The sequence below is a fragment of the Vanellus vanellus genome (assembly GCF_965231255.1).
Source record: "Vanellus vanellus genome assembly, chromosome: 1".
NCBI lineage: Eukaryota > Metazoa > Chordata > Aves > Charadriiformes > Charadriidae > Vanellus > Vanellus vanellus.
This window is the reverse complement of record NC_138905.1, coordinates 34,482,571-34,500,727: the sequence shown is the minus strand read 5'-3', so window position 1 is coordinate 34,500,727 and position 18,157 is coordinate 34,482,571. Positions and strand designations below refer to the sequence as shown.

The 18,157-nt window shown below is 42.9% G+C and overlaps 1 protein-coding gene across 1 annotated transcript in view; it reads right to left on the bottom strand.

Moving 5' to 3' along the window:
* The window catches only part of ANO6 (anoctamin 6), a gene marked incomplete at its 5' end in the record, with an annotated part of 74,214 nt that extends 62,660 nt beyond the window's left edge, over positions 1 to 11,554 (bottom strand). Inside the window, one exon of the mRNA XM_082498358.1 lies at positions 11,467 to 11,554. Coding sequence (XP_082354484.1) covers positions 11,467 to 11,554 — 88 coding nt within the window. The remainder of the gene's footprint in view (positions 1 to 11,466) is intronic.
* Between the last annotated feature and the right edge of the window lie 6,603 nt (positions 11,555 to 18,157).

The following is an 18,157-nucleotide window of genomic DNA, read 5'->3' as shown; positions in this document are numbered from 1 at the left end:
CCCCAAAACATTTAATTAAACTCAGAGGAAACAAACAAAAAAAGAAAGATGAGGATACACCAGCCACAACTGATAAATGGAGTATCATTGTTTAGACAGATATTTATCCTTCCACCATCAATAGCTTTGGAAGATAAACCACTGAAAAAAACCACTGGAAAACCCCCACTCTAAACAGCAATATACAGTCTCTGGGGGCTGAGACTGCAGCATTTACACACTTAAATAACTTTATGGATGCTGACAGTTCCACTTAACTCAAAAGGACTGTTCTCATGTTTGTGTCATGTTTGGCTTGGAAGGCGTCCCTACACGGACTGGTGCGCAGAGATGAGCAGCAGCTTGCTATCTCAGAAGCTTATGCTGTTGTGCGAGGACTAGAGGAGCAAACTCCAGGTAATCCTGTAAAAATCAGGATTCCTACCATGGGCTGAGAGGAGCACATGACATTTTGACAATGTAACAGCTATCAGAAGCACTACACTACTTTGGTAGACATCATAAAACGTCACTGTTTATATGAGTTTTCTTCCCCTGAAAAATTTCAGATGGGTTGTTAGTGAGATCTGATTTAACTCAGCTCTGCTAAACTGTAATATGGCTGATATTTTAAGAGGTACAAAGGATAAAACCAAGAAGCAGTGTTTATCGGTTTTGTGCCTAGGTCACATGCATTCCCAGAACCTGGCCTAATCAACATGCATATCTCTGAAGGCTGATTTCCTGAGGGACTGTGACCTAACGCTTCAGTGGGGACTGCAGCATTAACCCTCTGGTCAAGAGTACGATAAGCTGTTTTTTCACCTGCTCCAACGCTGAAGCACATCATTGCACAAAGGCACTTGGACTTCTGCCAGTGCCTGAGAGCTTTCTTGAACCTGAAGGAGTTTTCATTGCTTAAGGTAACGCGAGGTCGGGTTTTCTTTCCCCTGTCCCAGAACAACTAACCCATATCAGTTGTCCTTAGGCAGGAAACATAAGCATACTGTCAAAATTACTGCCCAATTACATGGGGAACGAGCGTACCCTGCCTTCGGTGTGTTTTACAGGAGGGCAGCCCATGCGCAGCGGTTGCCCCAAGCTACCAACACAGCTTTTTTTAGCAGCCAAGCTGATCCCATGGTGTTCCTCACCAATGCCAAGCCTCCGGGCAGCTGTGGAGCCTTTTCATTGGGCACTGAAGTGATTAACCAAATTGTAATTGCAGATCGCTGTTTGGTTAGACTTCAATGCCTATGGATCAATGAGCTATCTAATTAGAAATCTTAAGTTTGAAATAAGTTTCTAAAATTATACCCATTGCTCTTAAATTTGCATGTCTCCAAGGAGAGAGATTTGAATTTCTGTAATGAGTTTCTCAGAATGTTTGCTTTAAAGTATTTCTTACACTCAGCGGTTATGCAGTGTGTTTACAGGAGGGTCCCAAAAAGATACTTTTAATTACTTTGACTATGAAAATATTAAGTTTAAAGTCAAAACCTACAAGCATTTTTGAGCTATTTTGTGTGTGTAGATGCAATGGCTCATGTCTGTAAGCTTTCCCAGGGTCGGACCCAGAGTTTAGAAATAACCTGTATACTTTTGTTTCCAAATCAGGAAATACTTTGTAGTCTTAGCAATTGAAGGAGCCTTCAGATTTTTCTTCTAACAGCTGCAGTTTAATAACCACCTTCCACCTAAAGCCACCTTCTTCTGTGCGTAAAAGGTTTAAAAGAACTTGCAAACACCAATAAACTTACAAAAACATCTGGAGTTCTATTTGGTAAGACTGTATTGCCCTTAAAGCTTTTCCTCTCCTCACTTTAATATCAGCAAGGAACAAGTTAAAAAAATAAAAATCCAGCATTGACTCATTTATGCTTCAGGTCACATTGATTGCTTCTTTTTTTTTTTTTTTTTTTAAATAATACATTACATGTTTAAGTCTTAAAAAATATTGTAGGAGTTTTTGCTGGGCTGTTTGTCTCAAGCACAGCTATCAGTTTATAGATTAAACTGTCCTTTTGTGCAAATTCCTTCTTGTCTTTTATAGGCAGCAGAATAATTAAATGAATTTAATTATTTTTCCTAGAATAAATCAGTATATATGGAGATGATGAAAGATTTAATAAAGATATTTTCTCCATTAGGGACTAGTTCTGCATTCTTTACTATGAATAGCATTTACAAAAATAATGCTATTCCCACTGTAGTCAACGGGACTGCTCACAAGGGTAAAGTGTGCATTGTTTGACCTCATACTTGTTCATTAATGCCTATAAAAACTCCATTAGACTACTTAAGGAAAAAACACATAGAAAGAGAACACTAATAATTTTACTAATATTGCACACAAACTAATAAAACTCTCTGGCATTGCTAAAGCCCTCTGGATCATCATCTCAATCTTGGTTTTTTAAATGTTATTATCTCTAACTGCAGTGCCAAACCTAGAGCAGTGGAATTTTTTTTGCAAATAATTAATCGTATAAATATACTCTTTTTATTTTCCCTGCTGGATAAATTACCTATGGACACATTGCGATTTTTATTATATATTAAAAGTATGCATGACAACACCACAGGTGAATTGCTTCAATTCACTGCACCCACAGTTATATTACCTTAGTCCCTTACTGTAGTTTATTTTCCTGATGAACCGACTTGGAAGAACCTTTATGCCACTGGTTATGAGTTGCTGACCAGACAAAGAGGCAAATAGCTGCGCTGGTTGGCTTTATCTTTATGAATACTGACATGAGTTCTTCCTCTTTCCCTTTTACTTTCTTTCATGGTCTGTACCCAGGTCTCAACAAACGTTTCACCTCTACTTCCATCTCCTCACTCTTTCCATGTCTTCAACACTTCTTAGTATACCAGACCCTTCAGTCAAGACCCCGGTCTGCGCTTCAGGAGTCTCTCCACTGATCTAAGTTCTAGACTTTGGTGCTATCTCAGGCTCCCTCCACCGACAGCAACACACCTCAGCTTCTCCACAGGCAGGACGTGGCTCTTCAACTCCTCCACTGTGCCAGATCACAGCAGTGTGTCCTTGGATTACTGAGATCGGTTCCCGGCATCTTTAGCAGGGTGGCTACACTGACAACGTTTTGTAACCAGCTCTCATACTTTCCACCCTGATCTGCTATCCAGATGACATTTTCTCAGTTAAATATTCCTCCCACAAAGGAGGGAAAGAACCCGTAATCTTTCACCCACTGAAAAGTCACTAATCTCATCTCTTCTCCTGACCAAAAGGCATTAGCTCTGGCACCACCACAGCACGGGAGACTTAGTGGACCTCAACACAACTGCTTCTTATTCCCAATCTTCATTCCAAATTCTCTCCCCCACCCAGTTAAAATTCCTCATCTGACTGCAATTTCCAAAAGTAGTAGTGGTTGAGGGACTTGTCACGGGTCTCTGCTGCAGCAGTGAAACTGGAACCAGGATCTTCCTGCAGACGCTTTCAAAGTCAGATGCCTTCACAGAAGATCCACCCGAGGAAGCCCACAGGACAGAAACCCACCACGGACACCGGAGTTATCAGACATTTAGCCTGCTGCAGCAACTGCTCTCAAACAGCACTTGAACAGAACAGCGGTGGTGGCTGTTTCCTACAGAAGAATACCGGTGCAGCAGCTGATTCCGATGACTGTACTGTAAGCAGCCTCCTGCACAAATATTTAATGTTCCATGATAAATCACATCTAAAAAATGCTGGAGAACCTGACTAACGAGATTAACGGGGCCAGGGGAAGTCTATGAACAAAAAAATGAATGGAAGGGAAACTATAAAAGCAAAGCAAAATCTGCTATTGGTGGCGGTTCCTAAAAAGCTTTGATTTTCAGTTCTGTATAAAGAATATTGACTCATTGTTTTAGTTGGAGATTATTTAATGTAAACACTAAATTGAAGGGTTCAATCTTATTCAGCCTTTATACAATATTTTGAAACTGAGCTGCAATTTCTACCACATGAGGCATAAAATCAATTAAAGAATGTTTATGCTCCAGCAGACTCGTAACTACACTGCTTAAAGTTCAGTCAGTTTGAGTTTTGAGACATTTTTCTTGATTTTCCAATCTGAATCTGGTATTCATTAAAGATGTTTAAATGTAGTCTCTTTCCAAAACCATTTGGTCTTCCTGGTTCTTCCTGCTAACGGGGTCTATGCTGGTCTGAATCTTACCCTTTTACAAACATAACACACACATTTTATTAACGTGACAACTGCCATTAGCAAAACTATCTAGGCTCGCCTATTTGGAATTCAGCAGGTCAAGTGCTGCATAGGAGATGGACCATCTAGACTGATCAGGTTTGGAACTGAAGGCTTGTGAAGGGGAAGCTGCTCTGACATGGATGCAGGAAAGGGATTATACTCCCATTTGACAGCATCACGCAATGGAAGAATATGTGCCAGGCTGCCTGATGGTAATGAAAGTGTAAGTCTTCTCCACTGCCTACCCTTTGCCTCTCCGCAGCCCATCCCTGATAAACCAGCAAGTGCTTTAGGTGAGTCATCTGCATAGGCAGAGTACTAAATCATGTATACACAAACGTGGGGCCTGAGCACACCTTGGCTTCCTTGGGGAAGGTATCCCATGTATACATAAGGAGGTTGGGGAGTGATTCTGAATCTTGGAGAGGAGGGGGGACTGCACAAAGATTAAATCAAGCCATTTTGAGGTCCAGGACTTTTTTTTAATTAGCTCTAGTGATGCTTCAGGATCTCACTTCTGAAGTCCATGCAGGGAATCATGCCTATGCGTCTACTGTTGTTATCATATACTGAGTTTGGGACAGGTCAGAACAAGGGGTAGAAATAATTCCATTGAACCAAGCAAAAACACCCTTCAGATGCCCTCATAATTCCTCAGGAAGCAATCAAGACACTCCTCCTGCCGTGAAGCCTTCAGATAGATGTAGGATACCCGAGTAAAGTGTGAAGGGTGGAGAAGACGAAGGGTGCTGTGCTCAGATGTTTGCTGTCTCAGACTGATTATCAAACAAAATCTATTGTTCGATGGCAATTAGCATGACTGTCAGTTTTCATTTCCCACAGGAGACATTGGCAATAAGAAAGTAAAGGGTACAGTGTCCTTCTTTATAGCTTTGCATTCCTGCCACGCTGCCACGGATACACACCAATGAAAAATAAGGCCAAAACGCCACGAAGACTTAAGCTGCCACTGTAAGGTGGTTGTGTGGGGAATACTTCTTTCGGTAGCCAAGCCAATTTATGCTGGCTTGACATGTTTGTGACGTTACAGCCTACAGCTTTCATTTCAACTTCCAGATTCATCAGACTTGAACCCTAACACGAAATGTTAACAACGTCCCAGTGGGCTCTCATCGCAGCCAGCGCAGCAGATGAACACATACGCTCTTCAGTTGGAAAACTGTTCCACCTACACTCACACTGAGCCTGGATTTGAATCCAAAAACAGTAAAGAGTGACAAGTGATACTAGGCCCATGCCTTGGTGAAAATATTTTTTAATTTTATATTAAAAACATCAATCAAATATCAGTTTAATAAGACATATTCTAGAGCAGTACTTCAGACTGTTAGAAAGGACCATGCCAGAGCCACGCACTGAAACAACAGTGACAATCCAGGAAAAGCAAACTTATTTTTTCTATTTGTTAGGACACAGAGCTCAGCACTTGCGTAACATTTCTGTTCCCGCCTTTGTTTTCTGAACGTAAGAACAATAAACAATCCAAACCCATGGCACCGTTCTTCAGTGCCCTCCTCCTTGACGTTCACACCTTGTTAAACGCATTATCCTGTTAAACCCACACCTGCAGTAGCTCCACGTGCTTAAGGCCCGCAGCACCTTTTTCAAAGTTCTTCTCATGTCAAGCACAGGATATTTAGTTTTATTACTTGTGCATTACTTATAACGCACAAAAATAAGCAACTCTTTTTCCTGACCTACCCCAGTCAATGCCAAACTTAGGCTAATGCTTTTTCATTCGACTTTTTTAGGGGGGGGGTACAAGAATGTATTATCTCAAACTAAAAATAAACAGTAAAAGAAAAAAAACCCATCGTTCTTTATAAGGGGTAAGCTGGAAGGCACTACAAACACTATTTAATTTATGACAGTCAATTGCACTCATACAAATCGCCCTTGTGTTTTGTATTTTTTTTTTACCACAGCAGAAAACATCAGTTTTAGCACCAGTTCCCCCTTGGGGTTTGCCACATGTCTAGTGGCGAACTAGACCTTAATTCCACAGCATGCAACCCATCATTTCCTAGGAAATGGCAGGTACCAAGAAATATTAGGACGAGGTGATTTAAACGATAACAACTTTATTAAACTTCCCATGCATACAGTAACAGATCTTATTCATAATCCTTCTCTAATTACTTTTGAAAGGTCCATTTGTGTGACACACAGACTGACACGACGTCTATTACGGCACGCATAGATCACCCCTTTCAGGTCTCTGGTCTCCTGAAATTTAAGCTTTCTACCTGCAACTCGATACACTGCATAAATTGCAAATCAGCTGATACTAGGACATTTTTTCTGAGTTCTTGACTGCGTTGCTTTCATTAAGCGTAACACTACAGAACTGCTGGAGGTCTCTACCATGTAATACAAGCCTGGCTGTTTCCTGCATATCAATTTTAATAAGTTTTAATTTTTACAAATGATAATGTTTGAAAAGTCATTTAAAAAGTCTGAGATGTTGAGGGTGCATAGGGTGTTCTTCCTTTTAAAAGAACTTGTAGGCTGTTTAAAAAGAGGAAAAACTTTAAGGAATCACCCGTGATAAATATCTGACATAAAATCAATGACTTAATCAGGAAAAGAAACAAAACTATTACTATTAAAGTTGTGCAAATGGCACAAGTTGATACAATGGTAGAAAACAAGTCTGTCCTACAGATTGCGGAGTTATCTGTAAACCGCACTCATATGTTCAGTACAGCTAAATCTAAAATACTAAGAATACTTTCAAAGTACAGGAAGCTTCTAATGGACAATTCAACAATGGGAATTCTGTTATAGCAGAAAAACTTTAAAAAGAGAAGGATCTGCTAAATTTGTGAAGTTTATCAGTTTCCTAAGTCCCTTCCTGATTCTTGAAATACTCTAATCTCCTCCAGAGTTTATGAATTATAAATAGCTGCAAAACAGTAATTATATTGTAGTTAAATATTTATACTCTCACTATGTGTTTTTTAGTGGTTTTGTAGAAAAAATCATTAAATCAGAATTAAAAAGTAAGTGGTACCAGCAGTGTACTGTTCAAATGCAACCATACTGGGTCACTCCTGCGTGGCTTGGACTCGGTGAAAGCGAAGTGGGCAGAAAGTAAGAAAATGAAGTTACTGAAGTATGAAGAGAGGAAGAAATGTAGGTAGACCATCAGGGTAACAGATATAAGAGGAAGGACACGAAGGTATGAAAGGTAGTTTAAATTTTGAGCATTATTACAGGCTGGTGTTTCCCGGACCTGTACAAGTCCCAGTTCTCCATGAAGAGTCTCTTGCTGCCTCAATTACACATCAGAATAAACGAGACATATGTCTACCTTCCTGCTTGCTCCTGCTCCTCCTCTCCTCGATGCACACGCACAAGAACGGTGTCGCAGACAGAGCGCAGAATCGGGAAGCAGAAATTCTTGACTCTCAGCTCATCAGACATACCCATCCCAAAGTCTTCCTCAGGACAGGGGGTGACTGAAACGTGCCCCAATAGTTTTTAGGTGAATTACAAGACGGAGAAGAAAAAGAGAATAAAACCAGGTGTGGTAAGTGTGGACTGAGGCTCTACTCATTACTGTAGGTAGACTGAAAAGCAAGATGTTGCCCTTTCAGAAACAGAATTACTGTTTTTTAAAGAATCTGCTTATAAAGCCTTGCATGTTATAAAAGTATCGGATCTGATCCCTACACCTACTGCCCAGTAGACCACTTTTAAATTTCCCACAGTGTGGGGATTACAGTCAATACATTTGCAAGACAACGCCACATTTTTCAATCAAGGAATCGAACTGTTGAGACTTTCCATTGCTTTTACAAGGCTTCTACAGAGAATTGACCATTTCACAGCATCACAAAGGGAAACACTGGAGTACTTTGTAGAACACTGTTGGTATACTGTACATTCATATCGGAGTACAGTATCAGTAATATTTGTAGGGCCATATGAGAAGTAGGTCAAGCTAATAAAACTGTTGAAGAGGAAAAAATCAAAGCTCTGGGCAGGCAATATGCTAAAATTCAGTATATGCCGTGAGGAAACAAGCAGAGAACGGAATGGTGAGCAGAAGGACTGAGGTGAAGAATAGCTACACCTGCTTTTCACCATTCGGATTACCACGTCACCCTGTAGGACAGGGTTCCAGTTGTACAGTGAGCTGCACAAAACATTATTTTAGGATGCAACTCCACAAATAATGTTGCTTGAGTAAGCCGGTACTGTTGCACATTGTTATTGTAGTTGGTAAAAACATGTGCTGAACAACAGCATGAAATATTTTTCAGAAAGAAGAGCTGGAATTCTCATCAGCACAGTATTTACATTGCGTGCCAAGAAAAAGGTTAACATGTGAACACCCTTTTCTTGGTCATCTATAAAGCATGGCTTGATAACTACTGCAGCGGTGTCAAAAGACAGGAAGATGTACACTCAAGGAACAACTAGGAGATATTTTTGAGCAAACGCAAGACAGCAAAGAGTGAGCAAGATGCTAACATAACCCAGTGAAGAGAAAAGTATTTCATGTGGAATGGTTAGGCAGAGTGGATGCCTCTGGATATTGTCTGCAGAAGTTAATTTTTCTGGAGAGCGCACTCAGATATTCTGTAAATCCCCAAACACAAGGAAACTAATTTAGACATGGTATGAGGTTTGGCACCAGGGAAAGAAAAACTTTACAGTTTATGGAACTGTCTGACGGTTTCTACGCAGAAAATAGTGGGTTTGGAGAATTTTAAAAGCTGTGGCAACCACAGGTCAATATCCTTCCCACCATTTCTGCCTGGTAACAAGACATCTCGGAAACAAATCGATGTCACCAATGTAACAATCCTCTTGAAAACAGCCTGACTCCAAAAGAAAATGTTGCCCATCTTATTTAAGCACTGGGAAGAAAAAGTTTTCTGCTTGACAAAAAAGCCTATCCTTGGGACAAAGACTTTCTTCCTTAACACAAGTCTGACCGAAACAATCCATTTCAAAGCGATGTATGGCCAGCAGCAAGGTTGTGGTGCTTTCCTATGGATTGGGACTCAAGAGCTCAGCTCTTTCCCTGGACATCTGCTTCTGGCGTGAGTGGTTTGCTAGTCATCAGTGTAGATAACCAAAACCAACTGTATGCCAATACCAGCCAGAGCGCTGCCTTTACGTGCCATGACTACAAACTTCGATATGCCATTACAATGCTTGCCTGATGAGCTATAAATACTGAGGATTGATCTTGAATAGAACTGGAAAGAGTTAGGAGGAGTCCTGCATACTTGTTAAAGCAGGGATGGCTTTCCTGGGAAAAACGCGGATGCAAGCGGTCCAACAAAACCAGAGGAAGATGGACGATTTACAAGTTTCTCAGACTAATACAATAGCTCTCCTGTAATTATACCCAATGTAAAAACCTCAAGACTGTTATCCATGTCTTTTGCAAGGCAGAATAGCAAATGTGAGAGAGCTGGGCACTGCGTAACAGGCTTTGCATAGCAACTCACAAAATCATCACCGCTCAATTTTGAGTCAATTTTGCCACATAGCATGTGTTGCTCCAAACTGCTGTATCCTGCAAGCAGAACATGCAGCTCGTGATTTGCTGCCTCTGGGAACTGAACTAACCCCAAATTTGATAGTCATGAGCAGGAAACAATTTAGTTGTTCTCTGGGGTGAAGAATGGAAAGAAAAAGGCATGTGTTGATTAATACATTGCAGTGCTGACCCACCCTTTAATTTGGAGAGTGGAGTCAAACAATTCCTCTGCCTCACTTCACATGGAAAAATGAATTTGTCTTTGGACTAATACTGTAAAACAAGGGATACTCCCACAGCATCTGAAACAAAGGCTAGTAATGTTGGAGGAAAGACAGTCCCTGATTTCCACAGACATTGGGTGAGGCTCAAACTTTATACACTTTTGGAGGGAGCTAACTGAATAAATGAGGCAAACTATATTGGCCATTATTAAGGATTAGTATTTACATGCAGCATAAGTATCAGAGTTAATACCACTAGAACTTTTTACTAATGCAGAAATTCAGTCCCAATATTAAAGATCAAAATTCAGTACTTGTCTGTAAAATTATTCACAACCCTTGAACACTAATGAGCAGGAACCCCTTTTTATTTGATAAAATTTATATAAACAAACCTATCTCCTACTTGCTTGTCTAATTGACATTTGCTTGCATTCCTTGCTTGTGAGACTCATTTTAACAAGTTAAATAGAAATAAAAGACTTCAGAGTATCTGGGGTACTGCAGCTGAAAACAGCTTCTGAATTGAAGCAAATCTCTGTCTCTTTAGTGAAATGAATAGACCTCTTCAGTGTGAACCAGCTGAGAACCAACCCCTTTTGGGCTGTTTTCTGGAAACGCTTTAACAGAATTCATTCCCACAGTAAATACAAATGGCATTGTCCTGGGCAGTGCTGCAGTTGGGACAAGACTAACATACACTGTCTTTGAAATTAAAACACTCTGGTCATTTTACTGTCCGCATTTCTGGTAGACGCGCTATGCATTTTTTTTTCCCCAGCAGAATTACTATCTTTCTACGCTTTGCCAATTTTCTCCTTTAGTGTTTCTTTTGGGGGGGGGGGGGGGGGTAATTTCCCCTCTCCTTGCCTTGGCTGTCAAATTAAGGCACGCAAGTCCGGCAGGAGGAGGCGGGCCGGCTGCTGTCCCTCCAGGCTGGTGGCAGCCGCAGGGACCGGCCCAGGGGGATGCTGCGTGCACGGGGGGTGGGGGTGGGATGAGGGTGGTGAGGGGGCGATGGCATTCTTCGCGTTTTCCAAGGGAACGAGGCACCTCGACACGGGCTGTGCCTGTGCTGGGAGATCGCTGCCCACACCGAAAGTCTCTCCCAGCATCGCACTTAACTGCGAAGTGCTGCTTCGAGGCCGCCTCACGCTTTTCCCTCCCAGGTGAGGGAGAGGAACAGGTGAAGTTTTCGGTGCCCCTCTGCCGACTAAGCCGCGCTGGTGCTACGACAGCGGGAGCCGCTGCGTGAGGAAACCCCCGCGGCTGCCCCACGCCGCCAGCGGGGACAAAGAGATCACCCGGTTTCCACGGGAAAGCCATCAGAAGTTGCAGCAGAAGGAGGTGAGCTGTGGTGGCGGCACCCTGCCTGCCAAGCCCCGCCGGTCCCCGGCCCCTGCCCTCCCCACCCACGACACCGGCTCCGCGACGAACTTCCCGCAGCCCCGGGACACGGACACACGCACGGGGGGAGGGGGTGTCACAACCCTCTCCGCGCCAGCCCCCTACTCACCGATCTCCCCATCATCATCATCTTCCTCTTCTCCCTCCTCCTCCTCCCCCTCCAGATCCAGCAGCACGTCTTGATTCTCCGCGTTCATCTTCCCGAAGTTGCGGCTTCCCCACCCCCCCACCCCTCGCCGCCCCCCGGCTCCGGCGCCCGCTCTCCCGCCGCCGGGGAGCCCAACCCGCCCCGAAGCCCTCCCCTGCCCCGGAGGCGGAGCGGCGGCGGCGGCGGGGCGGGGGCGGCGGTGGCGGGGGGCGGGCGCAGCGGTGGCCGCCGTCGCCGTCTCCGCCACCTCCCGGCAGGCTGTTGTGCCCATGGGCGGGCGGGCTGAGCGCCGGGCGGTGGGTCACAGCCCTTCCCGGGGCTCTCAGCCTCGCACAGCTCCTGCCCGCCCAGCGCCGAACCTCGGGAAGGGTGAGCTCTAGGCGGGATTGGAGACGGGCAGCGCTGGATTTAATCACAGAATCATAGAATTGCGGAGGTTGGAAGGGACCTTTAAGATCATCCATTAACCATTAAGTCCAACCATTAACCTACCCTGACAAAACCACTTCTAAACTATGTCCCCAAGTACCACATCTACCCTTCTTTTAAACACCTCCAGGGATGGCGAATCCACCACCTCCCTGGGCAGCCTATTCCAATGTTTAATAACCCTTTCAGTGAAAAAAAATTTCCTAATATTCAATCTAAACCTCGCCTGGCATAACTTGAACCCATTTCCTCTTGTCCTGTCACTTGTCACTAGGGAGAAGAGGTCAGCCCCCACCTCGCTACAACTGCCTTTCCTCAGCCCCTCACATCATTACCGCCTGATAACTAACCTGCACTTGGCCAGAGCTGGCAGAACAGGGAGAAGGCACCTACTGGTCTTGGGGCAGAGAGGGGCAGAGCTTGTTCTTAAAGTCGTGCACTGAAAGCAGGTGCATTTATTTACTTCATTATCAGCATTCTGAATGATTAAAAGGGGAAGCTGGAAAAACATTATCTTATTCATTGTGCATTTTGTTCTGGTTTTTGCAGTTGGCCACATCATAGAATTCATATATGTGATCATGGAATCATAGAATCGTCTAGGTTGGAAGGGACCTTTAAGATCATCGAGACCAACCATCAACCTAACACTGCCAAACCCACCACTAAACCATGTCCCTCAGCACCACATCTACCCATCCTTTAAACATCTCCAAGGATGGCGATTCCACCACTTCCCTGGGCAGCCTGTACCAATGTTTGATAACCCTTTCGGTGAAGAGATTTTTCCTAATATCCAATGTAAACCTACCCTGGTGTAACTTGAGGCCATTTCCTCTTGTTCTAGCAAATCAGATCATAAGCTTACCAAACGCCATGTTAAAACTAATTAGGGAACAGTTTTTCTTAACAGGATCCAGAGTGAAGACTTTACAAAGATTATTCTGCTGTACCTTTTGGAAACTAGGTCAGGAGTGAAAGCCCTGGGTCTCTTTAACATATGTCATGTTATGCACCGAAGCATTGAAGGACTCACCATTGCTAAATACTTCTGAAAATGTGAAGCCCACATATGTAAGAAACCCCAAACCTCTAAGTTTTGGCAGAGTTATTTGGAGAAGGTAGCAGAAGTTGAAGGGGGAAGAGTCAAGGACTGAATAAAAAGCCCATCTCTAGAGCTCTACCTTATGTGTTCAACTCAGTTGACTGTTTCACTGGCGAGAAGTTTTCCTCATCTCCCTCTTTGTCTACAGATACAAACCAGGAGAATTTTGCAATACAGGGATCGCAGAACTGTCACTATGCAGAAATGCCGAGGGGGCAGAAGTGCTGACAAAAAGGGATTTGAGTGCTCAGCAATCTACCAGTCTACTCACATCTATTGGTTCCGGGGGAAAAGTAGAGAGTTCCTCAAACGGAAAGACATCTGGAGGGATGCCCAGAGAGGAACTAGACCAAGCTTGAACAGTGGGAAGAAATGAAAATAGGACTGGAAAAAATGCATTGAAGAAATGGAGGAGTCCTGTTTAGGGAAAGAAGACCAAGATAACCCTTTTTCTTCTGTGTAAAGCAATAAATCCCTTAAAGTAATCTATTTTCAATCTCTATTCTATTGCTGATACCAAAATGGCCCACAGGACCCAGGATGTGTACAAACCTTTTGTCAGATAATCTTGTTGCTTGCTAATATGGTTATCTGTTGTCAGGCAGCTGCTGTTTAGGGTCACAGCAGTACAGCAAGTCTAAGTACAAGCGCTTTCAGACAAAAATTAGTTGAGAAATTTAATTGGGAAGTCTTAGAGCAGCTCTGCTTAGCAAAGACCTGCTCACATTGATCGCTTGAAAAGAGAAGTAGTCTGCAAGGACATCGGTGAATTCATCACAACAGGAACTACGTCTCCCGGCCTCATTGATGCCAGCACCGGTATTAGCAAATGAGCGTTATCTGCACCATCTGACACCGAGCGTTTTTCTCACTCTGTTAGATAAAGAAAGCAGCATAGAGCTGAACCGGAGAAGGAAGGCAATATGATGGGGGGATACCCAGGAGGGGGTAATGATGCATAGTGAGACACGCATTTTCTTGTGTCCCAAGTTTGATGTACAGTGTGCTGCCCTGTGACACAGCCAGTCTGCCTCTGACCCTCTCAGCATGTGCCTTACTCGTCACAACTCCTTGTAAGGTTTCACACTTAGTGAGGTTACAGGGACAGAGTGAATGACCTCACTCCTTGCCAGGAGCGTTTACCCCAGGCTGCCTCAGCCACAGACACCACGTGGTTTCGATGCGTCCAGCAAACTGTTGCACTGACATCTTTATATACCTCTATTGTGTAATATTCAGGTGCCTTCCTTCCTTGTGAGTCCTCTCCAAACTGTGGTCCCACTGGTGACATCTTATTTCCTAAGTGATGGGAGGAGAGCGGGGATTGTTACAGACAAGGTACAGCCTAATACTGTGACGTGAGATTTGTGCACTCTCAGATACACACCAGGGACATCATTGTTACCTTAGTTACCTACTTTCTATTTTCACTTTTCATGAATGAAAATGTAATACAGAAGCTGCAAAATGAAAAAAAAAAAGTGTAGAAAAGAAGAGCACTCCAAAAGCAGGCTATACACAAACTGTTTTTTTAACTTGAGCCTACTAAAAATGCAGGTAGAGGATCTACCTCTTCAGTCCTGCTCTCGCTATAAGATTTCTCCCAACAATTACAGAGCACAAAGATTTTGTGGGCTTCATTCAGCCTTCAATACCTGAACGTTCAATCTCATAGCTTGCTTTAGGGCCGAGCTTTGCAGTTATCTGAAAAGGCCATGGGAATACTGCATCTAAAATTCCCCTAAAACTTTTTGAAAATGCATAGCTATTTGGGCTTTTTTTTCTTAACTTTATACCTGATGCAAATATTTCCATGTGTACTTTTGGCAAATCACCAAAGCTTCAGAAGCTTGGTTTGGTTACTCCTGAAAAACAGAGATTAAAAAAAAAACCCAACCAACCACCAAATGAAGAGAAAAATGCAACAGCACCACCCTGCTGCCATCTCTTTGTCAGACGGATAATAACAAAAGATCCACTCGAATTGCAGTTGTGTAACATCTGGCTGACGAATAGAGTTTTTCAAGTCAGCTGAAAAGAAAAAGTTAAGCTAAAACAAATTCTCCTCCCGCCCTCCCCCCCCACCCCCCAGCATAGCTGTTTTTAATTTTATTGAAAAATAAATAAAAATGTTTTAACATTCCTGGTAGTAAGAAACAGAGCAAAGTCCATGGAGCCAGTGGAAAATCACTTCCATGGGTAAGGGTTTCATAGCAACCATACCGACACAGGTCAGGAAGAGACTAAAAGAGATTATTTAGTCCAGTGGCAACAAAAGTTTGGCCCAGGCACCAAGTCTGCAACTGACATGGATCTGTGCTGGCACCAGGGTCTCCCGGTCACAGGGCCTTTGGCAATGAATCTGGCACTGAGCATCAAAAATGTGCTGTTGATCACTGGTCTGGTCCAGCCCCCAGCGGTAGAACAGGTCATATCCAGACATTGGTGACAAAGATTTGCCCGTCATGTGCTTCACAGTTGCTGGTGAGGGGACCACAAGGTCCCCAGGTAAGCTCTTGCCAGGGTTTCACGCCTGTCGATATTCAGCCAAAATCTTTTTGCAGCAGTCGAAGCTGTTTTCTTCTTGTCCTTCTCCCAGCATCCATGAGAAGAGCTGGTTGTTGTCCTCTTCATAATAACATCTTACATATGGAAAACTATCACCTTAATTGCTCTGAAGTTTTTCTCATCCAGGGTACACAAACCCAGGTCTTTCAGCCTTCCAGCACATACTACTGTCCGTGCTTTTCCTCTCTGCTAAGAAGTTAGCGTAAAAAATTCAGTGTGAGGCTCTATGGAAGGAGAAGGTGATATTACTTTACAAAATCTCCAAGTACATTGGCTTTACCCACTTACAGTCATTTTTTCAATCGTTTATTCACTTACACTCTCACACCCACATACTCACAAGAACCAAGATGTAAGTGTTTGGGTGGTCTGGCCTAGGTCACTTGTGTCCAACACGGAGGATGAGGGGGCGTGGAGTCTCCATCCTCAGAGATAATCAAAAGCCACCTGGACACAGTGCTGGGCAACCAGCTCTAGGTGGCTCTGCTTGAGCGGGGAAGTGGGACCAGATGACCTCCATAGGAGCCTTCCAACCTCAGCCGTTCTGCAATTCTGTGAAGGGACATCAGGTATCAGGTCCTCGTCACATCTGTTAAACAAGGACAAACTAATTTTTGGACAGGACTTTTATACTCAAAAATTACTACAGCATGATTCTTTCACATCAGAATTTTGCTTACTTCCACCTCCATAAATTTTAGGCAAGTCTGCTCCAAGTTCCTTACGGCCACAGTCTGTATTCCAGCTGGGGTGAAAGGAAAAGGAATGGCATAGGTGATGTGCTGTAACCTTCTTCCCATCTTCCTTTTGTTAGATTGTAGGGTCTTCTGCTGACAGGTAGACTGTGGTTGGCTTTACTGGAGCACGGGTCTCCCGGGCTTAACACAGGCAACAGTCCTCAATTTTACCCTCGTAGACTGTGTCCTTGCTCATGAATGTGGTCCATTTTTACATTGTTCTGCTGTTTTCTTCTTGTGCTTATGCAGCTATATCCACTCATACTTAATTTCTGCCATCTTAATATTTCCATTACAAGTCAGTACCTTTGTACACCTCCTTTCACTGCCTAACCCTTTATTTTAAGGTACAGCACCCAACAACAAATGCTGTATTCCAGGTAAGAACTCACCCACAGTGAATACAATTGCTGTACCCTTTTGAATGTGACGCTCCTTCTAACATATCCCGGAGCAACAATTACTTTTTCTGCAGCAGTATCTTGTTGTCATCTCATATTTCTATTGCACTCTCCAGGAAGTCCTAGATTAATTTCTGCAGTTGAGCTCTTTGTCAGGCTATTTCCCCTTTTGTATTTCTGTAGTTGATTTTCTGCTTCTAAGTGGACATTTACCCCCCCCCCCCCCCCCCGTTTTTACTATATTGCCTCATTTGATCAACTCTTTCTCATTTGTCAAGATAATTTTGAATTCAAATGTTGTCTCTCACAGTGCTTGTGAACTGCTGGGGGCTAAAATCCATACTGCTTAAACCATAGGCATAGCAGAATAAAGACCATGAGCATCAAGCAAGCAGGCAGTCAGCAAATGTGGAGGACTTGTAGGTCAAGTGTACTTAAGAAAAAAAGCTTGGAGGGAAAGAGTTTTGTGGGAAAGCCATCAGTTATTGAAAGATACTGTATTAAGGCCGCTACAGCAAATTATAGGAGTGAAGACAAAATTTGGGAAGAATAGCAGGAGACAAGTATCGCTTGTATGAGGAATTCTTTAAGGATATGAAGGTCAAAGTGGTGGGATTCATTGCAGAGCAGAGAACACAGCTGTCTTTCTGTTCTGCATTCTTAGGTGGAATGAAAGAAGTAATTATCCCGGAGACCAAACAAAGTCTATTACTTCACATTTCGTAAAACATTAGACTTTTTAATAACTGCTGGGATATTGTGCCTTTGTGTCTGAAAGCAGGTGAATTTTAAAGCATTACTGAAAGAGTTTGAAACTCAGTAACAGAAAAGAGACTTTTGAACCACTCTATTAGATAGCCTGCAAACCCCCCTGTTCTAACAGAGAAATAAAATCAGGGAAAAAATAAAAACAAATAAAATGGTCATTCCCCACAACAAATTCCCTTAAGTGCACCAAATTATTGAGAAATTTGCTGCATTAAAAGTCAGCAGAAGAAAACGTAGGGAATGTACTTCCAGTTCACCAAACCATATATTTTCCGCGGTACTGTTAAATCAGTGCTTACAGTCTGTTCAAGACTAGAGAAAAATGACCGTGAAGAGTTTGGAGTTCATTTTGTTTCACCGAGCTGTTGTGCTTATTTCAGTATGATTCGCAGACAGGGAGAGCAGTGAAAGGGAAATTAAAATTACCCAAACACTGTATAGCTCTAATATTTTTCTTTTACTTTGGTCACGTTTCCAATAGTATGTAATCCTCTGAGATTTCTTAATTCTCACTCGCATGCAACCTTCAGTCTGAGATGACAACTTCAGTCTCTTTTGCCCTCTATTGAAGTGAATTGGTAATAACAATTGCCAATAAAATGTGAGCTACAATATATAAAAGAGGATATAAATAATTGATCTCA